This window comes from Bombyx mandarina, chromosome 20, assembly GCF_030267445.1.
Source record: "Bombyx mandarina strain Sakado chromosome 20, ASM3026744v2".
Taxonomy (NCBI): domain Eukaryota; kingdom Metazoa; phylum Arthropoda; class Insecta; order Lepidoptera; family Bombycidae; genus Bombyx; species Bombyx mandarina.
Window position 1 is genome coordinate 10,063,104 of NC_143226.1, and position 27,333 is coordinate 10,090,436.

At 38.4% G+C, this 27,333-nt stretch overlaps 2 protein-coding genes across 2 annotated transcripts; both read right to left on the reverse strand.

The window, feature by feature from the left end:
• Positions 1-5,856: 5,856 nt before the first annotated feature.
• Positions 5,857-18,503, reverse strand: LOC149500748 (facilitated trehalose transporter Tret1). Its single transcript, XM_089735714.1, has 8 exons — positions 18,345-18,503; positions 17,218-17,447; positions 15,701-16,021; positions 14,921-15,047; positions 11,117-11,191; positions 10,673-10,890; positions 9,824-10,006; positions 5,857-6,302 (listed from the first exon to the last, which is right to left on the reverse strand). Exons 1-8 carry the CDS (start codon positions 18,397-18,399, stop codon positions 6,057-6,059), a joined length of 1,455 nt encoding a protein of 484 aa, XP_089591840.1. The 5' UTR covers positions 18,400-18,503; the 3' UTR covers positions 5,857-6,056.
• A 5,694-nt stretch (positions 18,504-24,197) lies between these two features.
• LOC149500749 (proton myo-inositol cotransporter hmit-1.2-like) lies at positions 24,198-27,190 on the reverse strand. Its single transcript, XM_089735626.1, has 2 exons — positions 26,556-27,190; positions 24,198-25,783 (listed from the first exon to the last, which is right to left on the reverse strand). The coding sequence occupies exons 1-2, from the start codon at positions 26,763-26,765 to the stop codon at positions 25,559-25,561; spliced, it is 435 nt and encodes a 144-aa protein (XP_089591752.1). The 5' UTR covers positions 26,766-27,190; the 3' UTR covers positions 24,198-25,558.
• Positions 27,191-27,333: the final 143 nt, after the last annotated feature.

Consider the following 27,333-nt stretch of genomic DNA (forward strand, 5'->3'; position numbering starts at 1 on the left):
TATTAATTTAAATAAACAAGAACGGAAGATACTAAATATGTGTTAAAGTCAAATGTTTTACGAGCTGACAGATGTAATAACGTTATAACACTATCTGCATTGAAATACAGAACTGCGCGTGGTTCTGTATTATGCATTATATTTTATGTCGGCAATGCACCGTGAGGTACGTGCGCACACACATCTAACACCGGGTTATCGGAGAATTGACCTTTTCAATATGACCGCTGGGTGCAATGCCAGGTGGGTTAAGGCTTCCGCCACCCAGGAGATGTGAATAGGCTGACGGGCTAACAGAAATTGACAAGGTATTGGCGCTTAATCGACTGTATCCATACCTGTTACCACTAATTACATGACTAATGATGTACTGTGTGCTTAGTGCGATTTTTTTAACATTCTCGATAGCGTAAAAGTTAACTCATATTTGTATGGAATGGGATCGTTTGCCTACGTTTGCCGCTAGGGGCGCTGTTTCAACTGCATACGAAATTGGGTTAACTTTTACGCCATCGATGACGTTAAAAAACTCGCACTAAGCACACTGAAGTAAGCTTTTAGTCGTGAGAGTCTTTTTATTTTTATTAAATACGCTTTTATTAGCTTCAGACGTATGTATGTTAGTATAGTAACGGAATCTTCGAACATGATTTTGACCCCCTTCAAAACGTCGGATTAACTCGAAGTTTGGCATAGGTACTTATTAAGGACCGATGACAATTCGATATTTAAAAAATAATAATTGCAAATATTGAAATTCAACTAAAAATTGAATATAAGTAATAGTTTAAAAAAAATTAATAATAGGTAAACTAACAAAATACGCTTTCATAGAAAATTCAACTAAAAAATTGAAAATAAATTTTAATAAATTTGAATTAAAAATAGTGTAAGAAAAAAATATTTTATTGTTAAAAAGCGTGGTAGGACCTCTTGTGAGTCCACCCGGTAGGTACCACCGCCCTGCCTATTTCTGCCGTGAAGCAGTAATGCGTTTCGATTTGAAGGGTAGGGCAGCCGTTGTGACTATACTTGAGACCTTAGAACTTATATCTCAAGGTGGGTGGCGCATTTTCGTCGTAGATGTCTATGGGTTCCAGTAACCACTTAACACCAGGTGGGCTGTGAGCTCGTCCACCCATTTAAGCAAATAAAATAATAATCATGTATCTCTTATCTTTTCAACACCGCAGATATTTCCCGCAGAAGTTCACTAGGAATCCTTCATTCGGAATCCAAAACAATGAAAATACGCAAGGATCCCCGACAATGCATGTCACTGCTATTTTGATATGACACTTGTCTATTTATACTACGATAACCTTAATTGTGCGTTGTACTTACATCATATTCGATATAATTTGTTCCATCGACCTCGGCAATAAATAATTTGAGTATTAGACGCAAGAGACACAGCGTATTTCGCTTTGAACGACACCTATATATATAAAAGAAAGACGTGTTAGTTACACTATTTATAACTCGAGAACGGCTGAATTGATTTGGCTGAAAATTGGTGGGTAGGTAGCTTAGAACCAGGAGAAGGACATGGGATACTTTTTATCACGTTCCCGTGGGACGTGACATAAAACGTAGTATAAGAAAACGCAACTAATATGGAATAACAAAACGCAGTTGACAGATAAACGTAATGTAGTCTATGGTTAAATAAAGTAGAATTTTGAAGTTGACTGGTTGATGTGTTTGTTTCGAGTTTCTATTAGCTTGATGTGCTGAGATAGGTAATCATTAAGAAAGCCATGTCGCGACCAACACGATCACATCTTTTCCGACGAAGCCGTAATGCAAGGATTCGAAATATTGCGAGTGAAAGAACTAAAGAAGAACAAGAAATAAAAGTATAGTTATAATGATAACAACTAAAATACATGTCCATTATAGGAATCATTAAAATACTTGCTTTTTTTATTTACATTAATTATCCAAATCAAAAATTTACCTTCATAAAATCCAAAGTCTACGCATTTATTGCCTCTAAGGCGGAACAAAGTTCACGGGTCAGCTAGTTTATTAAACGTCGTGAATGTTGTAAAAAGTGCAACCAAAAAACTAGAAAAGTCCCATAGTCAAAAAGGTATTGACTCCTAGAATAAACTCAGTATTAATCTATACTTATAATATTATAAAGCTGAAGAGTTTGTTTGTTTGAACGCACTAATCTCAGGAAGTACTGGTCCAATTTGAAAAATTCTTTCAGTCTTAGATAGCCCATTTACTGAGGAAGGCTATAGGCTATACAACATCACGCTAAGACCAATAAAAGCGGTTAAAAAGCGTTATTAAATAGCTCCTTAACATTCTATTATTCAAAAATATTTTCACTTTCTACGTAGATGAAGAGGCGGGTAAAATTTAGCGTTATGCCAAAGTAAGTATTCCACGCGGACGAAGTCGCGGGCAAAAGCTAGTTTAATAGAAACGAATGGTTTTACTACATTATTTTGAAGGTGAACTCACGACCACGGATACCGTTATATCAGGATATCGTTATTGTTATTATCACAGTTATTGTTGTGATGTCCAAAGACACCCGTAACTGTGAGTTATTTAGGGTAAAAAATATCCGTCACATCTGATTTGATGTCTGTCCTACTCTAAAGAAGTCCTACTATAGAATTAGCCCAGTCAGTATCTACTCCTTCACTACCAGACTTGCATTCTCTGCAACTCTTATTTTCCCAAAGCATAGAATATAGAGCGTAAGCATAAGAGCATACCGCCCACCTGATAGTGAGTGGCTATGTGGCTATCACTCACGGACGTCAGTGATACCAGAGGCAGACTCAAAACGTTGCCTACCGCTAATGTATTATTAGCCTATAAATATTCACACTATAAAATAGATTCACAGTTATCATCCAAATGCGTATATACTATTGGTAATAGTATAAATTGGTAATAGTATATTAAACCTGATTGAGCTTCACAGAGGGATGCGACAGAGTGACGTTATATCGCCGAAACTGCTCACTGCTGCTCTCGAGGATGTCTTCAAGACTCTGGACTGGAGTAAGCTGGGCATCAATGTCAATGGCGAGTATCTCTCACACCTCCGATTTGCCGACGATATCGTTATAATGGCAGAGTCGCTGTAGGATCTCAGCTGTATGCTGGGTGAGCTCAATGCCGCGTCACGACGTGTTGGTCTGGGAATGAATCTGGACAAAACCAAGGTCATGTTCAACGACCATATCATTCCTGGACCGGTAATAGTCGAATCCGCGGTACTCGAAGTTGTCAGAATCACTCAGTCTCAGAATACACCTATCTAGGCCAAATTGTTCAGCTAGGCAGGGCCAACTTTGAGAAGGAAGCTGATAGGCGCATACAGTTCAACAAACTCCATGCAATCCCGCAATGCCTAAAGACAAAAGTCTTCAACGCTTGCGTACTGCCGGTCATGACATATGGCGCTGAAACGTGGACATTGACCGTAGGTCTGGTCCGTAAGCTCAAAGTCGCTCAGCGTGCTATGGAAAGGGGTATGCTCGGAGTTTCTTTGATGGATCGAGTCAGAAATGATGAAATCTGTCAAAGAACCAAAGTAACCGACATAGCCCTAAAGATTAGCAAGCTGAAGTGGCAATGGGCCGGACATACGTGTCCCAGAACCGATGGCGGATGGAGCAGACGTGTTCTGGACTGGAGACTGCGTACCAGTAAGCGCAGCGTTGGGCGTCCCCCTGCCCGTTGGACCGATGACTTGCGGCGATATGCTGGGAGAGATTGGATGCGGAAGGCGGAGGATCGTTCATTGTGGCGGACTATGGGAGAGGCCAACATCCAGCAGTGGAGAGATACAGGCTGATAATGAAAATAATAATAAAAATAGTGTAAACTATTTATACCATGAAGCACCTTCCGAAGGTTTTAAGAGTGAATAATTCCAAAATCGGCGAACACAATTGCGCATCGCGTTCTATACTCTTCAGTGGTCGTGACTTAATTTTCAAAAACTTGCATAAGGCCCGTCATGACTTACGCGAGTGTAGTGTTCGCTCACGCGGCCCGCACACACATAGACACCCTCCAATCCCTACAATCCCGCTTTTGCAGGTTAGCCGTCGGAGCTCCGTGGTTCGTGAGGAACGTTGACCTACACGACGACCTGGGCCTCGAATCTATCCAGAAATACATGAAGTCAGCGTCGGAACGGTACTTCGATAAGGCTATGCGTCATGATAATCGTCTTATCGTTGCCGCCGCTGACTACTCCCCTAATCCTGATCACGCAGGAGCTAGTCACCGCCGACGCCCTAGACACGTCCTTACGGATCCATCAGATCCAATAACCTTTGCATTAGAGGCCTTCAGCTCTAACACTAGGAGCAGGCTTAGGGACCCCGGTAACCGTACTCGTCGAACTCGACAAAGAGTTCGCCGTGCAACCTAACCATGAATCAGCTAGCTGAGTTTCTAGCCGGATCTTCTCAGCGGGTCGCGATTCCGATCCGGTAGTAGATTCATTCGCGAAGCAGCTGCTCTTGAGTTGTTAGGTCTCCTTCGGAGGCGCTCGAGAAGTTGTTAGCAAATCCCACCCCTTCTGGCTGAGCCTTTGCTCGCCCACCTGTCCTGGTGAAACTGGAAAGGCCTCCGGTCCACCAGTAATCATTCAATCATAAAAAAAAACTTCATTTTCATACGATATCAAACAAAAATATACAAAATAGTTTGTTTTGTTTGTTTTGCTAGTAAATACTATTTAAATAAACTATTTAAAAACGTCTAGTGCTATAAATTCTGAAGCTGAAGCCTTCCGCGAAACGTTTGCAGATAAGTTTTCAGTATAAATCTCGGTTATCTTCGCTAGCGGGGAAAATTTTCATGTATGTAGTTTAGGAATCTACCGAGTCGGCTACGTATTACTGATAGCACTAAAAGCATTATTTTGTTTTGACGATCTTGATATACTTAGCTAACTGGAAATAAATCACGCACGATTATCCACTCCCAAATTAGGATTCTTTTTTTTTTATTGCTTAGTTGGGTGGACGAGCTCACAGCCCACCTGGTGTTAAGTGGTTACTGGAGCCCATAGACATCTACAACGTAAATGCGCCACCCACCTTGAGATTCAAGTTTTAAGATCTCAAGTATAGTTACAACGGCTGCCCCACCCTCAACACGAATGCACCGGACGTCTTATCGCTTAGGCCACGACGACTTTCAAGTCCCTGTGTTATGTGTACCAGATACATACTTATATACTTTTAAATATATATTTTCGTGAACGATCACTTTGAGAAGGCGGCACGACACAAAAACCCTCTTGTCGTGGCCGCCGGAAATCACATACCCGATCCTGTGGACCGAATGGTAAACAGTCGCCCTACACACGTCATTTCGGATCCTCCCGATCCATTAACGGTGCTTTTGGGTACCTTAAGCACCGGTAGCCGAACCCGTGGCTCGCGACGAAGGGCTCGACGAGTAAATTAACCCACAGACACAGCCCACTGAGTTTCTTGCCGGATATTCTCAGTGCGTCGCGTTTCCGATCCGGTGGTAGATTCTGCGAAGCACTGCTCATGCTAGGGCCAGTGGTAACAACACTTCCGGTTTGAGCCCCGAGAGCTCACCTACACGCTAGGGTGAAGCTGAAATAGCCCCTCAAGGCTATCAGCATAGGTAGGAAGAAAAAAAGTGGACTATTAAGGTTTTATTTAACTTATTCCACAAATTTGAAAGCGTTGGTCCAACGTTTTGATTGGTCCTTGGCCTAAACGATTCGTTCATAAATCCTTCAGCACCCTCGTGTGTCCACAAGTTTTGGCAAGAATTATGAATATTTCATGTTTTATTTCTTTCATCATTGCAAGGAAATCATACAAAAAGTATATATAAAATTTATTTTTTATTAGGTTTTTTTTTTGGTTTTTTTAAATCTAGTGGCGAATGTAACGTCTTAATTACAAAGCGTATACAGAAAAAAAAATCTTATACATAATCATCTAATCTCAAAAGACATCACATTATCACACATAGTTTTTTAAACTTAAAATAACTTTAATAGTTTCAAACAATTAACCGCCTTATTAGATATTATAATGTCTTCTCTTATCTTTCTTAATGAAGAGCAACGGAATGGCTTCGATGGGCATACCCTTAGTCTCCGGCAAGTAGAATTGACAGAAGACCGCTCCAAGGAATCCGAAGAAACTGAAGAGATAGAAGAGAGGAGCCAGGCCGACCCAATCGACGAGTTGTGAGAATAATTGAAGCGTCACAAAATTCATGAGCCAAGTACAGGCGTTGATCAAACAATTGCACAGGCCTCGGACCTGTGGGAAATTAAGATTTTTCGATTCAAACATTTTTTTGAAGTTATACTTCTTTAGGCGCGTTATGAAAAATTGATGAGAGTGAAATTTTACGATGCGCGCGCACCGTGACACAAAATTAACAGAAATGAAGTTGCCCACTAAATCGCTCATTACAGTACCGACGTAACTTGGCGAGTCTGAATATAGCCGCAGGTGAACTTTCGCGCATGTACACTCGTAAAAAAAAGTGTTATTAGCATTCTTTTTTTTAAAATATAAATGACAAAATTATTATTTAATATAATTCATACTAAATATTATTAAATTATTAACATTAAATATTAATTATTAATTATTTAATATTAAAAAAAGAAAGAAATAAATTTAATAAAAATAAAGTATAACTTCTTACGCGCGTACATAAGTACACGCACCCTTTTTTTTATTGCTTAGATGGGTGGACGAGCTCACAGCCCACCTGGTGTTAAGTAGTTACTGGAGCCCATGGACATCTACAACGCAAATGCGCCACCCAACTTGAGATATAAGTTCTAAGATCTCAGTATAGTTACAACGGCTGCCCCACCGATCAAACCGAAACGCATTACTGCTTCACGGCAGAAATAGGGAGGGGCAGGGCGGTGGCACCTACCCGCGCGGACTCACAAGATGTCCCACCACCTGTACTAACTTTTTACAATTGCAATCAATTTTAAAGCGATTTACTCTAACTACTTTTTTAATTTAATTTTAATATGCCTATTAACGTAATGGTTGATGTTTATGCAATTTCAATTAGCTGTGAGTAAGAACGTGCGCTTGTTTGATAAAAGTTGATTGAACGAAACCCAAAATGTCTGTTAGTAAGCTCAGTAGAGAATTTCGAATATAAATAAATAAATATTTACTAACAATCACGCCACGTTAACTGGTCCCGTGATAAGTTCGTAAAGAACTTGTGTTACAGGTATCAGATAACGCAAATAAATGTAAGATTTTTATTATACACATACATATATATAATATACATCCATAACCCTGGAAAAGACATTTATATTTATCAAACAAATATCTTCCCTTGGCGGGATTCGAACCGGCGACCCTCTTGTGTAGTGACCATGTCACTTACCACTACACCAGACGGCCGTTAAATAGATATAGATTTGATATCGAATATCGATAAGATACGTTAGCTTTCAGGTATATGTTTGTAACGGAATCTCTTTTCTCGGAACGTTTCTCCGACACCAGTTAATTCGGTTTGCTATTTAAGTACATATATGTATATATTTTTTAACCGTATATATTATTAATTAACAATTAATTTAAAAGCTTACAAATCAAGACAGTAAAACAAGATACCAAATTATTCTAATTGAAATAACCTATGTAATAACAGAACATAAGAACAATCATGAAAATAAGAGCTAATTTCGACTTTACATTGTAGATGTCTATGGGTTCCTTTAACCACTTAACACTAGGCGGGCCGTGAGCTCGCCCACCCATCAAAGCAAAAAATGAATTGCTGTTCGTTAGTCTCGCTAAAACTCGAGAACGGCTGGACCGATTTGACTAATTTTGGTCATGAATTATTTGTGGAAGTCCAGAGAAGGTTTAAAAGGTAGATAAATATGAAAATTCGGATTCCTTTTGTTTGTTTTAAGTTTATTTTATACTAGCGACCCACCCTCGCTTCGCTTCGGAAACATTAAAACACACATGAAACCAAAAAAATATTTAAAAAATAAATAAAAAAAGTAGCCTATGTTCATCAGGGACAATATCGGCTTCTAATGGAAAAAGAATTTTTCAAATCGGTCCAGTAGTTTCGGAGCCTATTCGAAACAAACAAACAAACAAATCTTTCCTCTTTATAATATTAGTATAGACAAAAGTTTAGGTCTTTTATTTATCGATTGAGGCACTACGAATTCTGCCGGGTCAGCTAGTAAATAAATAAAAAACATTAACTTTTCCTCATACAGTAACTAATGAATTAATATACCAATTAAGGAATTAATGAATCAATTATCAATTATCAACTGTCGTATTAAAAATGTGGTATAGCGTTCTCCAAACAAAATACCACAGCTCTGTCTATTTGAGTCATGCGATTCAGTTTGAAACGTTGGATCAGCTGTATTCAATTGAGATTTGACCGCAAGTTTTTTTTGGTTTATGGGCTTAATAATCACATAATGCCAGATGCGTCCTGAGCTCACACATATTTACAATAAAAATCGTACATACATCATTAATTATTCGCTCATAATATGCTATTCCGTGTAGCCTCTATTTGAAATAGCATTCACTCGGCACGTCATTTCTGAACCTTTTCTTTAGATAATACATAATTCCGGTATAAATAGTCCTTTTGGGTTATAAGCGGTCTCTACTAATGGTTCTCATTTAAATCCCATGCAACAACAGTTGCTATGGTAACCGTTGCTATGCGACTAATAGCTTATGGACCAAATTATAATTTGCGTAATTACTGGTGGTAGGACCTCTTGTGAGTCCGCGCGGGTAGGTACCACCACCCGACCTATTTCTGCCGTGAAACAGTAATGCGTTTTGGTTTGAAGGGTGGGGCAGCCGTTGGAACTATACTGAGGCCTTAGAACTTATATCTCAAGGTGTGTGGCGCATTTACGTTGTAGATGTCTATGGGCTCCAGTAACCACTTAACACCAAGTGGGCTGTGAGCTCGTCCACACATCTAAGCAATAAAAAAAATGGACCAGAGTGTGACACAAGCCAGCCTTTATCGAAAATGCGACGTGTTTTCTTCATTCTGAATAAATTAACGCGAATAAAGCCGCGCTATGGAGAGGTAGACCTAAGAAGAAATGGATGGATTGCGTGAAAGACGATCTGTGTGAGAGGAGAATGAGCGAAGAAATGGTTTATGATAGAGGAGTATGGAAGGAGAAAACATGTTGCGCTGACCCTAGGTGATTGAGGAGAAGGCCAGGAGAATGATCGCGAAGAAAGCCGCGCTCACGATTCTTTATGCTTTATTTTTTTTATTTTTTCCTGCCTTTGCTGATAGCCTTGAGAGGCTATTTCAGCTTCACCCTAACGTGTAGGTGAGCTCAACCGGAGTGTTGCTAACACTGGACGGGGCTCAAGCCGGAGTGTTGCTAACACCGGTCCTAGCAAGGGCAGTGATTCGCAGAATCTACCACCAGATCGGAAACGCGACCCACTGAGAAGAACCGGCAAGAAACTCAGTGGGTCGTGTCTGTGAGCTCATTCGCTCGTCGAGCCCTTCGTCGCAAGCGACGGGTTCGACGAGGACGGTGACCGATGCTTGAGGTACCTAAAAGTACTGTTAATGGATCGGGAGGATCCGTAATGACGTGTTTTGGGCGAAGTCGACTATTTACCATTCTGTCTACAGGATCGGGTATTTAATTTCCAGCGGCCACGACAAGAGGGTTCTCATGTCGTGCCGCCTTCTCAAAGTGATCTTTATGCACCCTTCGAGCCTGCACAGTAAAATTAGCTTGTACGTTTGCACGTAACACACTCACTTCTGGCACAAAGAACTCGGCAGCGATCACGAATGGGATCGTCGCTGGTCCCAAGTTGTAGAAGAAGGAGAAGGCGTACATGAAGCCCGCTGTCGTCCACTGTGGAGCCCAGCTGAACTGCAGCTGAGTCGCCATCAGTAATATACAGATGCTGGTCAGGACTGTGGTGATGATCAGCAGGTACTAAAAGAAATTGGATTAACAGTTACATTCGGCTTAAAGCAGCCAGAGTTCATGATCTATTTTCAATAAGTCAAGAATGCCAAATGAATGGGTCATTAGAAGTTAATCGAACTGATCATAACGGGGCAGCCGAACGGAATCCTGGGGTGCTGGCTCTCGATCTTGGCTCGATCGAGTTTGGCTTGCTAGAATAGCCGGAATAGCTCGCAGATGCCAGATTTTTTTCCTTGGTATTTGACACTCATCGTTATATTTTAGGTAATTCACACTATACCTTTATAAATTACTAGCCGTACTCGCCCGCTTCGCTGGGCATTTAAAATTAACATTATTATTTATTGTCATTATTATTAGGGAGTCCACCACTCATATAAATATTAGCCTATCCATTAGGTACATGTATTTTCTACATGATATAGGCAAGTTTCAAGTCAATCGGATGCATGGTTCAGTAGTTATAACGGAACATCCGTAAAAACCACTGTAGATTTATATATTATAAATAAATTATAGCCTATCTGATCTAATTATAGCCTATTCTGATATGTAAGCTATATTATTGTAAAGTTTCATCAAAATCCATTCACTAGTTTTTGCGTGAACAAGTAACAAACATACATCAATACATAGGATTCTTAGTATTAGTAGGATAGGATATAAATCTACCTTACGCCCCAATCTGTCAATGAATAGTCCACAAATAAGACTGCCCACAATGAAATCTATCGCCAGATAAATCGTCAGCTGGTTCGGCTCCATCGACGGCACTGCTTCTCTGAAGAGTGGTTCGGCGTATACCTGGAGCACCACCACTCCCATGAGCACCGTGTACGTCATTGTGATAATAGCGATAGTCAAAGCTCGAATTGATGACGGGGAATTGACTGTAAACAAATCGTGGGATTATTTTCTGGAGATATTTTTATCGTGTGGGTTTATCTCATTGCGCTTGTAAAAGTATAAATTTAATGTGCAATGTATTGATACAGATTAGCTTTGTAGCCATAAGAGCTATGCTCACCAAAATGTGTCCCTAGAGTATTATTCTAGTTCAAGTCGATTCTTGTATACTTAAATATTAGTGCGCTAGAACTATTAAGGTATACTTACTTAAAAATTTCCATTCTGATTTCGCTTTGACTGGTTCTGATTGAATCTTTAACAATTCTTTTGTGACTGTCTGATCTACAACAAAAAAAATCATCCATTTCAAAACAATTTTTTATGAATATCTTTTAGAATATAATACTAACGAACATTATGTACCGTTTAAAAATTGTGTAATTGTTATAATGCCTAGATTGTTGCAGATTGTCTGAAGTCGTCGTGGCCTAAAGGATAAGACGTCGGGTGCATTCGTATGTAGCGATGCAACGGTGTTCGAATCCCTCAGGCGGGTATTAATTTTTCTAATGAAAGAAGATTAATGTTCACGATTGACTTCCACGGTGAAGGAATAACATCGTATAATAAAAATCAAACCCGCAAAATTATAATTTGCGTAATTACTGGTGCTAGGGCCTCTTGTGAGTCCGCACGGGTAGGTACCACCGCCCTGCCTATTTCAGTCGTGAAGCAGTAATGCGTTTCGGTTTGAAGGGTGGGGCAGCCGTTGTAACTATACTGAGACCTTAGAAATCTTATCTCAAGGTGGGTGGCGCCATTTACGTATAGATGTATATGGGCTCCGGTAACCACTTAACACCAGGCGGGCTGTGAGCTTGTCCAACCATCTATGCAAAAAATAAAGTAAAAAAAATATCGAAGAAATATCAGGATCAAATCCAAGCCTAAACAAATACCGTTGAGAAGGTTTCAATTGTAACGTGTCGTTGGATTTAAAAACAAAATCATTAAGAAGAAAGAACCATTAATATTCGCGCATCGTGAGAGCACCAACATTAACTTGCGAAAACAAAGTCCTAAACCTCACGTAAACAACTAAACGATGCACCGTCAAACAAATGCAATGCAAATTTAATAAAATGATATCAATAGTAAATAATGTTTTATCTGCGCACAGAACGCGTATGATTGTTTGTACACAAATATAAACGTTATGTGATGATATGATGTTATATCGCGCCATTGTTTTGTGATGAAAATCTTCGTTTTATTGCGTTTATAATTTTATTTAAATTAACAGATGTCATTGTTTTGTACCACACATTACCTTCTTCAAACGAGGCTCGTGGAGAGTATTAAGCGGTAGGCAGTATATAAGAAATCCGATCCCATAGCGGAGAATAAAAAAAGGGGGGAGGAGGGAAGCCACTGCACCTATGAAGAAGGAAAGAAAAAAGAGGGAAGAAAGAAGAGGAAGAGGTACCCGTCCTCACCTCCATTACAGCATGCCACTTGATGCTCAAACCCGCACACATAGGACCATACCAGCAATTCCACCACCCCTGCCTCATCAAGACCGGAGTCCCAAGCCCGGGCAGAGGGTTGCCCCGACCCCACGGAGCCGACAATAGGACCAATAGGAAGCACCAATAAGAAGTAGGCTTTCTACTCTGGCTATATGTGGACATATCAGAGCACATTCTTGTTGATTGCCCCATCTGGGCGGCTCAATAACCTGCCCTCCTTAGACAAATATGATCAGAACGTTGTTGCTACGGTGCTCAATCACGGCGAGCCTTAAAGAAGGATGCTACACCATTGTTAGTCACTATCTCACAGAAGAAAGCAGTCGAGCACGAGCGACCTATTTTCTCTGTGAAAGTATTTCGGCCGCCTTAATGCCAGTTAGGGTTTTTTATGTTTGAGAGGTTACTGGAGGCCTGGAGGCCTTTTCAGTTTTACCAGGGCAGGTGGGCGAGCAAGGGCTCAGCAAGGAAGGATGGGATTTGCTAACAGCTACCCGAGCGCCTCCAAAGGGGACATAACAACTCAAGAGTAGCTGTTTTGCGAATGAATCTACTCCGGATCGGAATCGCGACCCGCTGAGAAAATCTGGCGAGAAACTCAACGGGCTGATGTTTAGGTTAGGCTGTACGCCGAACTGTGCCAAGTTCGACGAGTACGGTTACCGGGGTCAGGCGGGATCAGGCGGACTCCTTCTGTTAGAGTAAAAGGTGTCTAATGCAAGTGTTATTGGATCTGATGGATCCGTAACGACGTGTCTAGGGCATCGCGGTAACTGGCTCCTGCATGATTTCGCCTTCAAACTAGTAACAAATCAAATCAAATCAAAAAAATTGTATTAAACTTAAATGAAAGTACATACTTGTTGAACGTCAAAAGAACTACCGCCAATTCACAAGAACTCTCCGTCCTGAGAAGAATTGGCAAAAAACTCAGCGGGCATGTAATTTTTTTTTTTTTAAATATGTTTTTTTTTTTTTTATTATTAGATTTTTTTTTAAATATGAATTTTTTACAATGAGTATTATAACGTAACAATTACTGCAATATTGAAATTCCCGGAGCGAGCAACTCATTCCCACTTTGTGCAATCTTCTATATAATCATTGACTTTATAGTAAGCTTTATTGCACAGACGTTCTTTAATAGTTTTCTTAAACCTATGTATATGTAGGTTCTGAACATCTTGTGGGATTTTGTTGAACAGGCGCACAGACAAACACCCGAATGAATTTCGTATCTTATGTAACCTACTCATCGGCACAACAAGCTTGTGTTTGTTCCTAGTATTTCTATTATGTATGTCCGACTTTTTAGGAAACTCCTCAATATGTTTACGAACATACATCAAATTTTCAAAAATGTACTGGGATGGCATAGTGAGAACTTTAATTCCTTTAAATTTCTGCCTCAGGGATTCCCTTGAGTGCATGTTATAAATAGCACTTTTCTGCAGAATAAATATCATTTCTACATCGGCCGCATTGCCCCATAGCAAAATGCCATAGGACACTGTGGAAGTAACTAAAGTAAACTAAACGAGCCGTGTCTGCGTTTGCTAACATTCTAATTTTTTTTACTGCGTATGCTGCAGAGCTGAGCTTACTTGCCAATTTATGAATATGAGGTCCCCACTGCAGTTTGGAATCCACTGTTCTACCAAGAAATACGGTTGACTCAACAAGCTCCAATGATTCCTCAGAAACAATTACATCACTATCCACTTGTTTCACATTTAAAGATGGTTTAATACATTTTAAAGTAATTTTAATACATTTAGTTTTATTACTATTCAATAATAGGTTATTGATACGGAACCAATAAACCACACACGAAATCGCATCATTCACTTCGTCATAGCTTGTAATTGTCCTTTAATTTTAAATAATAAAGATATATCATCTGCGAATAATACGACCTCGTGTCGGGACTCAATAAAACTAGGTAAATCGTTAGTAATCGTAATATTAGAAATAAAAAAGGACCCAAAATGGAACCCTGAGGTACACCCATTTTCAACAAGGTGTCTGAAATCTATTACCTTTCACATTTACTGTTTGTATCCTTTCTGATAAATAGGAAGTAATAAGTTCCAATGCACCATCCCTAATACCACAGTGATGTAGTTTCCTCACCAATGTTTCATGTTCAACACAGTCAAATGCTTTGGATAAGTCACAGAAAATTCCAAAACAATCATGCGATTCCTCCCAAGATTTAAAAATATTTTTGACTAGATAAGCACCTGCATCAGTTGCAGAGCGACCCCTGATAAACCCGAATTGTTTATTATGAAGCAGGTAATTTGAATTAAAATGTTCTAAAAGTTGTGTCAAAATATTTTTTTCAAAGATTTTACTCAACGTAGGGAGTACTGAAATAGGTCTATAGTTAGAGGGGTCATCAGTACTACCAGATTTAAAAAGAGGAATCACTTTACTATATTTAATTAAGTCAGGAAATACACCACACCTAATACAATCAATTACATCATAACAGTTTTATTAGCAAATGAATTGTTTAGGTTTCACTTCACAAACATACCATTTTTCCCTTCTAGAATATTCTCTCGACGAGGATCAAGCTGCAGGCGGATATTGGCTAGTTCTATCTCCACTTCTTTAGATGTGACGTCCACACACCGATAAAAGGCAATCGATTCCGCCGCCTCCTGTAAATTTGTAGTAACTTACCGAAATGTTAAACATGACTGTTTTAAAAAGTTTTGTCCCCTACGCATGGGAATAGAATAACTTATTGGGTCATGCATATCACAATGATTAATTCGCTTTACAATACTACCCAGCAGCCGATGTATGTGACTACCGTTTGCAATATTGTCACTGAAATTTGCTACATTTGCTATTGGAAGATAAGGCTAGAAATCGCTTTTCTAGGCTAAGTCAGCAATGAAATTTTGGTTCTCTACCGTATGACCACCACGTAAGTACTAAGTCGAATTGTTTGAGATGACTCATCTATTTTACCATCCCACCGAGTACTAGAGCATGTTACATCTCTACTACCTAAAAGTACTTCTAAGATTTCTGCCACATTTTGCAATAAGCTCTTCTTTATGATGCCTCCTGAGCGTTATAACATAGTTTTCTAGAAACGAGGTAAGCTTGGAAAAGTTCTCCGCGTTATACCAATGATCAACAGTGGCTCGGTCATTCTTGAAGCCCATTATCAAAGGTGGGCTTTCATGGTAGATCGTATGTCTACAATATAACAGTGGGTTGAACATTAAAAAACACATACTCAAAGCTTCAGCTAACTTTTGTTAAGATATATTGATTTGAAAGAAAAACTTTGAAAGCTTACCTTTTCTTTGTTGGTTTGCATCAAGAAAACCGGGGAATCCTTCAAAGAACCAACCATTATAATATACAGCACGCATAGACCCAAGTGCAAGTGGACTACGTTGTAATAGCTCAAGTATCCTCCCCAGGAGTAGGAGAGAAAAAGTCCGAGAAAATATCCTGATATCGCATTTGACGTTAAAATTCCTCTGATTGAATCATCTGATATCTCCGAGATATAAATTGTTGAGGCCGGTACACCCGCAGCGCCAATTCCACTCAAAGCCAAAGCGACGATGACAAACGGAACATAATTAGATACTGACAGTATCGCCCATGACATCTGGAAATAATAAAGTTCAATCAATCCTTTCAATCCTTGTGACTTAAATATCGAATACAGCTTCACCACTGAGGTGGATCGAGACGAAGCTTTTTTTTTATTGCTTAGATGGATGGACGAGCTCACAGCTCACCTGGTGTTAAGTGGTTACTGGAGCCCATAGACATCTACAACGTAAATGCGCCACCCACCTCGAGATATAAGTTTAAGGTCTCAGTATAGTTACAACGGCTACCCCACCCTTCGAACCGAAACGCATGACTGCTTCACGGCGGAAATAGGCGGGGTGGTGATACCTACCCGTGCGGACTCCCGAGAGGTCCTACCACCAGTGATTACGCAAATTATAATTTTGCGGGTTAGGTTTTTATTACACGATGTTATTCCTTCACCGTGGAAGTCAATCGTGAACATTTGTTGAGCACGTATTTCATTACAAAAATTGGTACCCGCCTGCGGGATTCGAACATCGGTGCATCGCCACATACGAATGCACCGGACGTCTTATTCCTTAGGCTACGACGACTTCTAAAAGTTGATTTTTCCAAAATACGGTACGGTACATATTTATTCATTTATTAAGGAATGTAACTGTACAAAACACATCCACATAGGATATTAAATATAAGGGAAAAAAACTAAACAAAACTTGCTCCATTAATACAACTATGTGTAAATAGTGAACTAAAATAACTGAAATTGATAACTTATGCTAACAAAAAGGTAACAAGATAAAAATTAAATAACAAAAAAAAGACTACGTGGTTCTGTCATACGTGTAATCACTGACTTCGCAATAAACCTGATATTAGTTTTAATTTTTTAAATTGTCAAATTCAAATGTCAATGCAAAAACGCTCTCAAGATTGATTAATTAATTATCTGGAGCAAGTCAAAGGATCAGTTGAACCCGGGCGGAGATCGGAAGTCGGGTAAGAGAGTGCTAAGGGAGTCGTTTGACGGATAGAGCCATAAAAACATCCTTATGCCCCCGGGCAGCACCCACGCACGACCCCTAGGCGCAGAAACCTCACGTAAGAGGTTCGGCCTTATCGTACCTTATCTGTCATCTAGCAAAAAATTTAAGATTGGAATATATTAGGGTTATTATTACATTAACTTGATGGGAAACCTTTTTGTCTTTCTGTTCATCTGAAGACTGATTGAAATAAAAAGTAGCCAGGAAATCAACTTACCGCATAAGGCACGCCAAAGAGCATACATGTGTATTTTCGCCCCAACTTATTTAAGAAGTAAGTACAGAAAGGCGTGGCTACCAATGCTCCAATGTTAACTACACTCCCGACCAACGATATCTCCAGAGTAGTCATGGGATGTGAAAGAACTGTAGAGTTGGATCTGAAGTTGGCCACATTGTAAGATGGCCAAGCAAAAATGTATCCCGTCAATGTGCATAGATTGGAAACTGTAAATTTATTGAATCAATTTAATATTGAGGCATTGAGGATGCAAACATTTGAGGATGTAATTAAATTACGTAATACAGATAAGATGCGTCAATCAGTGAGTATGGTAAAGGGAACACCCAGTAGTTTGATCGCATTTCTAGCATAGTCAAACTCTATGAAAGCAGAATTTGTCGTAGCCTTAGACGGTAGCCAGAAGATGTTACATTTAAACTGTCTGTCTGGCTTTATATCACTGGACAAGACCTAAGTTCTGTTTACGTTATGGTAATAAGATAAGATCTGGCTTTCCTTCACCAATTCCTATATCAAGGGCTGGCGGTAGTCCATTTGGTACCACGATAGGATTTCTTTGTTCCTAAATGCAAGCACTGATTCCTGTCTCAGCGGGTATTAAGCCCAACTAAGTTTTTGACCGTTATCGGCGTCCGTAAGTAGCATTACCAACAGGCAACTAAAGGTTAACCAGTATTTGTTGTGACAGATAGAAACAAAGAAAGCTTGTATGCGCAGCGTTTGTGATAGTTCCACTAGGAAAGTGATGAAAAGCGTCGCCTTAAATCCAGTTCCTATACCACACTATTTTCACTGGCTGGTACGGATATATTCGCTATGACTCTAGCTAATGGATAGCCACAGCCTGCAAATCTGACTAGGTTTTTCCACAAGCCTATATAGTTATATTACTCTTCAATATGAATACAAAATTAAATGGTGTGCGGTTGGGAAGCGCATGACTTGAGAACTACTGGGTGGATTTAGCTTTTTAAATAAAATAAAATATCCGAGTTACGTATTGAAAAATATAAAAAGATTATATCTAAAGTTACTTCCGAATAGCCTCCAGAGCATAAACCATAGCAAAAAGTAGGTATAAAACAATAGATGTCACTAACTTATCAGAGTAGCCAGCGTTTGTATGAAATAAGACTTCACTTTAGCACGACTCATTTTTGATGAATCCTTTCGAATTTTCCAAAACTTAATGTCGACTTGGACGATCGAAACGAACTAAAGAAATTCTAAACGCGTATAAACTACTGTGCTATTAGTGTTCTCGCATAAATAGTAGAATTGTAGTGATTAAGTAAGATTAGCTGTGATATATAGTTTATTATGTTGCTGTTGATATTACACGTACTAACGAGCACTGAAGAATTATGTGCTCTTCTTGTTGGGTTCTTATTTGTCTAATTATTTATCTATGACCACGAAGTTTTCAGTCAAACATTCAATATCTCTCTTAATTTATTGGAGACTTCGTAGACAGACTTCGTAGTGCCTGGCGATAAATAAAAGACCTAAGCTTTCGTATATTTTCGTATATTATTTTTATTTAATTTCGAGCATTTTTATATTTATCTACATTTTAATCCTTCTCTGGACTTCCACGAATAATTGAAGACCAAAATTAGCCAAATCGGTCCAGCCGTTCTCGAGTTTTTGCGAGACTAACGAAAAGAAATTCATTTTTATATAATCTATATATTAATACGTGAAGCAAAAACTTTGTATCCCTTTTTACGAAAATTGCGCGGACGGAGGAGTATGAAATTTTCCACACTTATAGAGAATATAGAGAAGAAGTGCACAATGCTAATATTTTTTTTAAATAATGCATAAATGATACATTAAATCAATAAAGAAAACATTACACACACTACATACCATGTATTTGACGCACACACGCATGCATACCATTTATTGTCAAACTTTTGTTCTTAACGTCTGTTGTCAAATTGAGATTAAATATTATTTGTCTTTGTTCATATTTTTTATAGTGTAGTCTTGGCGAAATTTGTGATTATAGTAGTATAAAATACAATCTATTAGTGTACAAACTTACAATTCTAATTAATTATAGTCGAATTTCGACTACTGCGGGACCTCTAGTAATATATAGACAAGCGGCCCGCTCCGGCTCCGCTCTGGTCTTTAAGGCAAATTTCAGCGATATTTGACATTGTTTTTTTTTTTAAATAAAAGAACACTTATTGCGGCATAACTATAATAGTTGTTCTACAAAGTCGTGGTACATTATTTTATTCTATCATCAATAGTTTTCGCAGGGCACGCGATGTAAAGAATATTTTAGGTAGCTTTTTACACGTTGGGTTACATTATTGGAGATTTAGTAACGATCACTAATTTTTAAAAAAAAAAAATTATATCTGTCACTCTGAAATAATGTAGCTTCCAAACAGAGAAAGAATTTTTAGAATTAGAATCAGTAGTTTCGGAACCTATTCAATACAAACAAACAAACAAATCTTTCCTCTTTATAATATTAGTATAGAAGTATAGATATTGTTGAGATGCAGGTAGTAACTTGCCCCCGGATCACAGTTATGTATTTTTTTTAACTAATAGAGTAAATAGGGAGCAATTCTTTGAGCAAAAAAAATTTGAACAAAAGTGGTTATTTTAGGTTATATAGCAATATACCTAGTCAGGTCATAAATTCTGTCACATGTTTAATGTAAAATAATTGAAACAACTTTATTCATTATGTAACCATTCATATACCAAAATGAACTTAACAAAACATAGATTCTTATGACACTAAAGTTTATTCAAAATGACCTCCGTGATTTTGAATACAGACCTTCAATCTGCGCGGCCAGTCGTCTATCGCAGCACGAACGAGGTCCATGTCAATATCGGCGGCTGCCTTAATCAAGGATGTCTTGAGTGACTCCAAATTGGGATGAGGCTTTGAGCACGCCTTTTCCTCCAAGTGTTGCCATATCTTGTAATCTAACGGATTCAAATCTGGACTGGAGGAGGGCCAGTCTTCGTGCCGGATGAAGTCGATTTCACGCGCTGCCAGCCAGTCTTGTGTGCTCTTCGCTCTATGAGCTGGCGCCGAATCTTGTTGGAATACCCAGTGCCTGTTATTGAACATGGTATGAGAAACAGGTTCCACAAGGTTCGTCAGGACTGTATTTTGATACACAACTGCATTCGTTTTTACACCTTTCTCACAAAAATGTACCTCTGTTAAGCCCCAATAAGAAACTCCCAACCATACCATGAGCCAGGATGGAAAACGACCTCGTTGGACACGCGGAATACGGTTGCTCGCTTCTTCACTACTGTGTGCGTACGCCTTATCATTTTGTTTGTTGTAGCTCTCTTCTACTGTAAAAATTTTCATCCGAAAAAAGAATTTCCCGATATTTTTTTCCCGCGTACCGCTTCAACAAAGCGCGGCATCTCTTCAGTCTCAGGTCCATTAGACGAGCATTCAAACGATGTCCTGTTTTTCTTCGATATGCCCGAAGCCCTAAGTCTTCATTTAACACCCTTTTCATCGTGGTTCTGCTTAACCCCATCTGAAGGGCCAACAGTTTCTGCTTACGTTTGGGATTTCTTTGAATTCGCGCCTTCACAGCTTTTATCACTGCTGGAGTCCTAACAGACCGAGGGCGACCACTTCTTGACCTGTCATCTACACTAGAGTCTTCACTGTATCGTTTGATGGTACGATAAACGAATCTTTTGGTTATATTCAAAATTTTCAGTATGTTAAAAATTTGAATTGGCGCGTAACTGTAACGATGCAACGCAATAGCTGCAACACGGTCTTCTTTAAGCGTCCACTCCATATTTAAAAATGAGTAAAATTACTTATTACAAAGTTAAGTCGTACACTGTGGGCATTACTAATTTGTACGTCATTACAAAGTTAAGTCGTACACTGTGGGCATTACTAATTTGTACGTCATTACAAAGTTAAGTCGTACACTGTGTGCATTACTAATTTGTACGTTATTACAAAGTTAAGTCGTACACTGTGTGCATTACTAATTTGTACGTTATTACAAAGTTAAGTCGTACACTATGCGCATTACTAATTTGTACGTTATTAGAAAGTTAAGTCGTACACTGTGTGCATTACTAATTTGTACGTTATTACAAAGTTAAGTCGTACACTGTGTGCATTACTAATTTGTACGTTATTACAAAGTTAAGTCGTACACTATGCGCATTACTAATTTGTACGTTATTAGAAAGTTAAGTCGTACACTGTGTGCATTACTAATTTGTACGTTATTACAAAGTTAAGTCGTACACTGTGTGCATTACTAATTTGTACGTTATTACAAAGTTAAGTCGTACACTGTGCGCATTACTAATTTGTACGTTATTACAAAGTTAAGTCGTACACTGTGTGCATTACTAATTTGTACGTTATTACAAAGTTAAGTCGTACACTGTGTGCATTACTAATTTGTACGTTATTACAAAGTTAAGTCGTACACTATGCGCATTACTAATTTGTACGTTATTAGAAAGTTAAGTCGTACACTGTGTGCATTACTAATTTGTACGTTATTACAAAGTTAAGTCGTACACTGTGTGCATTACTAATTTGTACGTTATTACAAAGTTAAGTCGTACACTGTGCGCATTACTAATTTGTACGTTATTACAAAGTTAAGTCGTACACTGTGTGCATTACTAATTTGTACGTTATTACAAAGTTAAGTCGTACACTGTGTGCATCACTAATAAAAATGTTACGTTACGGACGTTCCATAAGCATCGTCCCATGAGGAACTTCGTCCCAAAAAAATGCTGCTAAATTTACAGATGTGCAGAATTACCGCTGGTAATTAATTCGGATTCTTGATGTAGAATACAAAATCAAATACCAAGACGGGTGGCACATTCACCTCGTGATATCTAAGACCGGTAACCACTCATCATCAGCTACGCCATGAGCTCATTCTTCGATCAAAGACACAAATTAATTCCTTAATTGAGATAGTTCAATGTTCCTTGAAAGTCAAACGTTCATCAGACGTTTTACTTTATCTGATCTATATATTAATACGTGAAGCAAAAACTTTGTATCCCTTTTTACGAAAATTGCGCGGACGGAGGAGTATGAAATTTTCCACACTTACAGAGAATATAGAGAAGAAGTGAACAATGCTAATATTTTTTTTAAATAATGCATAAAAGATACATAAAATCAATAAAGAAAACGTTACACACACTACATACCATGTATTTGACGCACACACGCATGCATACTATTTATTGTCAAACTTTTGTTCTTGACGTCTGTTGTCAAATTGAGAAGAGATTAAATATTGTTTGTCTTTATTAATATTTTTTTATAGTGTAAGCCTTGGTGAAATTTGTGATTATAGAAGTATAAAATACAATCATAATAGTGTAGAAACTTACAATTCCAATTAATTATAGTCGAATTTCGACTACTGCGGGACCACTAGCTTAAATAGAAACGCCATAAAAATTATTTACAAATCTTTTTGAGTTTTAAGACAAGCTTAAAAGATATTAAATCCTTTGTTTATTTTATTTAGTATACGCAGTATAAAGTATGTAAAGTTTCAGCATCGAAGACACCCGAGAATGTCATAATCTTTATTCATACATCATCTATACTAATATTATAAAGAGGAAAGATTTGTTTGTTTGTTTGTTTGTTATGAATAGGCTCCGAAACTACTGAACCGATTTGAAAAATTCTTTCACTTTTTGGAAGCTACACTATACCCGAGTGACATAGGCTCTAATCTTTTTTGAAAAATAATAGGGAGCCTTACTAAAACTCCATTAATGTAACCCGAGGTGTAAAAAAATTACCTAAAATATTCTTTACATCGCGTGCCTTGCGAAAACTATTGATGATGGAATAAAATACTGTACTACGACTATGTAGAACACATTATTATTTACAAAAAGTGTCCAGACAGCATATATCTAACTATTATAGTTATGCCGCAATAAGTGTTCCTTTATTTAAAAAAATAAAACAACCTCAAACATCGTTGAAATTTTTGTTAAAGACCCGAGCGGAGCCGGAGCGAGCCGCTAGCGACACAATAAAGATAACACAGTTATGTACGATTATCTTATCTGTTTATCAACTGGTTTTTATGTTTCGTCAATATAAACAAATTTTTTGGTGACATTCACTCCTTTTCAAGACGTATGTAACTAAACAAAGCAGAAAAGGTAATAAAGGGTTTTTCATTAAGAGCGCTCGCACATTTTATTTTTATTTTTTTATTGCTTACGTGAGTGGACGAGGTCACAGCCCACCTGGTGTTAAGTGGTTACTGGAGCCCAAAGACATCTACAACGTAGACGCGCCACCCACCTTGAGATACAAGTTCTAAAGTCTCAGTATAGTTACAACGGCTGCTCCACCCTTCAAACCGAAACGCATTACTGCTTCACGGCAGAAATAGGCAGGGTGGTGGTACCTACCCGCGCGGACTCACAAGAGGTCCTACCCATCAGTAATTACGCAAATTATAATTTTGCGGGTTTGATTTTTATTACACGATCTTATTCCTTCACCGTGGAAGTCAATCGTGAACATTTGTTGAGTACGTATTTCATTAGAAAAATTGGTACCCGCCTGCGGGATTCGAACACCGGTGCATCGCTTCAGCACGAATGCACCGGACGTCTTATCCTTTAGGCCACGACGACTTCAAAATAAAATAAACCTGTGCAGATAAATAAAATAAACATGTTTAACTGATATTGCCACATTTTTACTTTTATTTTAAAGGGTATTCGATGACATTATGTATGGAATATAATTTCAGAAAAATCAGGATCCTGAAACTGCGACACTTTAGACAAATATTTTTCTGTATGGAAACTAGCGACATCTTGTAGCTGATGCCCATAAACTTATATGTTGTTAAAGTTAAGGCACTTAATTACTGTGTAACTAAATATAGAAAATAAAAAATTAATAAATCATACAAGTATTTATTTGTTACTAGCTGACCCGGCAGACTTCGTAGTGCCTCAATCGATAAATAAAAGACCTAAACTTTTGTATAAAATAAACTTAAAACAAATAAAAGGAATCCGTCCGACGGGGGACACATCAAAGGAAAAACAAAATTGTTATTTGTATTAAATTCCGAGCATTTTCATCTTTATCTACCTTTTAAACCTTCTCTGGTTTTCCACAAATAATACAAGACCAAAATTAGCCAAATCGGTCTAGCCGTCCTCGAGTTTTAGCGAGACTAACGAACAGCAATCCATTTTTATTTAAGCATGTAGATAGACAAATTCACTAAATTTTATAAATTAGTGGTTTCTGAAAATTTACAAAATTCTTAATTAAAAATAAAATATAGGATAGGTAATTTGTTTCTGCCATCAACAGGAGCAATGAGAAACTAATCGAAGCGAAGCCATCTAGTGGCCGACGCCCGTAAACATTTTTGTTGAGTGCTGGAGTTGCTTATCTATAACTAATTTATGTGTATTATCTATGAGACAAATGTTAAGAGAGTGTTAACTATGAATGTGGAAGGATTTAGAGGAAGAGGTAGACCTAAGAAGAAATGGATGGATTGTGTGAAAGACGATATGGGTAGGAGGGGAGTGAGCGAAGAAATGGTATATGATAGAAGAGTATGGAAGGAGAAAACATGTTGCGCCGACCCCAGGTGACTGGGAGAAGGGCAGGATAATGATATGATATCTATGAGATAAATGACCGCCGCGACCCCGTTCCAGGTGGTGTATTCTGGTGGACCAATTTTGTATGATATCTTCGCATAGATGGGGCTCAATTTCACGAAGGGCGCGAGCTATGGTTGAGATTTCACGTATTATTTTTAGCGCCCCCATTTTCTCACCCAAAAACCGCTATAGAAAGAGCTCAGTCCGAGTCTAAGAGTCCTCCTAAATGCAATTACAAATCGCCTCCGAGGCCTAGCCTCTACACAACGCCTTAATTTTTTTTTCTTGGTCTCTTACTTACTTTTATTTACTTCAAGCATACTATGTAAAATTATTTATGGAAAATAAAGGCTTTAAATGTTGTTTTCTTAAAATTGTACAGAAAACGCAATTAAGTCTTTTATTTATTGTTTAACCGCTTTTAGAATATTCCATATCATTATATAAATAAGACATTATATTATGTGAAATCATAAACATATTTCGTAAGCACCTCAATTGGCGATTAGACAGCAACAAGTAAATTGCATCATAACATTTTTAACCCAACATCACAATAACTCAAGATTTTTACACAGTAAGGTTCGCTTTAGATTTTAAGCACTGAAAGATCTCGAACGAAATGCGTGGTACACTATTTCTTCTTCAAAAATAATAACTGTATCGCGTCCACTGATAAACCTTTCGTCTCCGGTATGCATGTGTAGCCATATAAAACTCCCACGAAACAGAACATTGAGAAGCAGTAGAACACTATTCCGAGGCCCAGCCATTCCACCAGCGGCTTGAACACCAGAAGAGTCACAAAATTGACCGACCAAAGGCAAACCATTGTGATGCTATTACAGAGACTCCTCACCTGAAAAGTATAGGAGTAAATGTCAAATTAACGAAACAAGTCGTTGTGGTCTAAAGGTTAAGACGCTTGGTGTTATCTTATCGAGCGATGCAACTATGTCGGTGTTCAAATCCTGCAGCCAGATATATATATTTTTAAACGACTTCAAAAAAGGAGGCGGTTCTCAATTCGACTGTATGTTTCTTTTTTATGTTTGTTAACTCACAACTTTTGACTGGGTGTTTTTTTTTTATTGCTTATATGAGTGGACGGGCTCACAGCCCACCTGGTCTTGAGTGGTTACTGGAGCCCATAAATATCTACAACGTAAATGCGCCACCCACCTTGAGATATAAGTTTTCTCATGTTTTAGTTACAACGGCTACCCCACCCTTCAAACTGAAACGCATTAGTGCTTCACGGCAGAAATAGGCAGGGCGGTGGAACCTACCCGTGCGGACACACAAGAGGTCCTACCACCAGTAAATGCCTTTTGTTAAACAGATTACATTTTTATTGTAACTTTAGAACTTTATTATTTTAGTCTGATTGCATGACCCGAAACACGAGGACAAAAATTTATTTATTTGTTTAACTTCAATTTGTAATGGGTTTTATTCTTATATTTTATGTTGATTTTAGTGGATGTCTTTATTAAATGGCGATTTTATTGGGTGTTTTTTTTATATTATGAGATAATATTAGATGCCGTTTTTTTTTACACAATATTATATTGCCATGGAAATTGAATTTATGAATATGAGCGAATAATAATAATAAAAAACAAACATACAACATTGAACAGAGTTAAAACGATTCCACCATTTTTTCTGCCCAGACTGTTGATCAGCGTTCCGGTTATGGCTGTTCCGAGCATCGCTCCCAACGACGGTAGACTACCCAGGAGAGACACGTGCGTTTCTGTGAATGGCGTCGATAGCGGTGTCAGTTCGGACGTGAAGAGTTCCACCGTGTACGAAGGCCAGACGTTGGTAAAGCCCATCAAAAGTGAGCCGTAACCTCCTAAAAATAAAGAGATTTTTTGATGTGAAACATCTATAGTCGCACGTAAAACCGATTTCTGGCGTGGCGACGCACGCCGCGGCGACGCGTCGCCACGCTATATGATGGTATATATATACAGTCTATATGCAGTAGTGTGTACGGTGTGGCGTTAAGCCGTCTCTCTCGCTACACTGAGCTCGGATACCTATAGTGTATTCTCCGTAGTGTATACAGTGTTGTTTACTACAGTACACATAACCTGTGTTTTACTTGAAAACAAATTATTTTTTCGTAATATTTTATTTTATCATTATGACATGTTTAGTTCCTATCACAATCTGTTCTTTTCTGCATATTACTTTTACAAAATAATGTCGATGTTTCACATCTGCCAGGCGTCCCGTGACGGCTCACATTTTTTTTTTAAAATAGCCGCCCGCTTCCGCTCCACTCGGGTCTTTAAGAAAAATTTCAACGATATAATTTGACGTTGTCTTATTTTTGTTAAATAAAAGAACACTAATTGCGGCATAACTATAATAGTTAGACATATGCTGTCGCGACAC

Bases quoted from the DNA above. Each gene is read 5' to 3' on its own strand.
- LOC149500749 (XM_089735626.1), bottom strand. From the start codon at position 26,765: ATGGGCTTTACCAACGTCTGGCCTTCGTACACGGTGGAACTCTTCACG. The intron at 25,784-26,555 runs GTATGTTTGTTT...TATACTTTTCAG, and splicing joins TTTTAACTCTGTTCAATGTT to GTGAGGAGTCTCTGTAATAG.
- LOC149500748 (XM_089735714.1), bottom strand. From the start codon at position 18,399: ATGAGTCGTGCTAAAGTGAAGTCTTATTTCATACAAACGCTGGCTACT. The intron at 10,007-10,672 runs GTAGATTTATAT...AATTTCTTTTAG, and splicing joins TTGACAGATTGGGGCGTAAG to TACCTGCTGATCATCACCAC. The intron at 6,303-9,823 runs GTGAGTGTGTTA...AATTTCCCACAG, and splicing joins CCGAGTTCTTTGTGCCAGAA to GTCCGAGGCCTGTGCAATTG.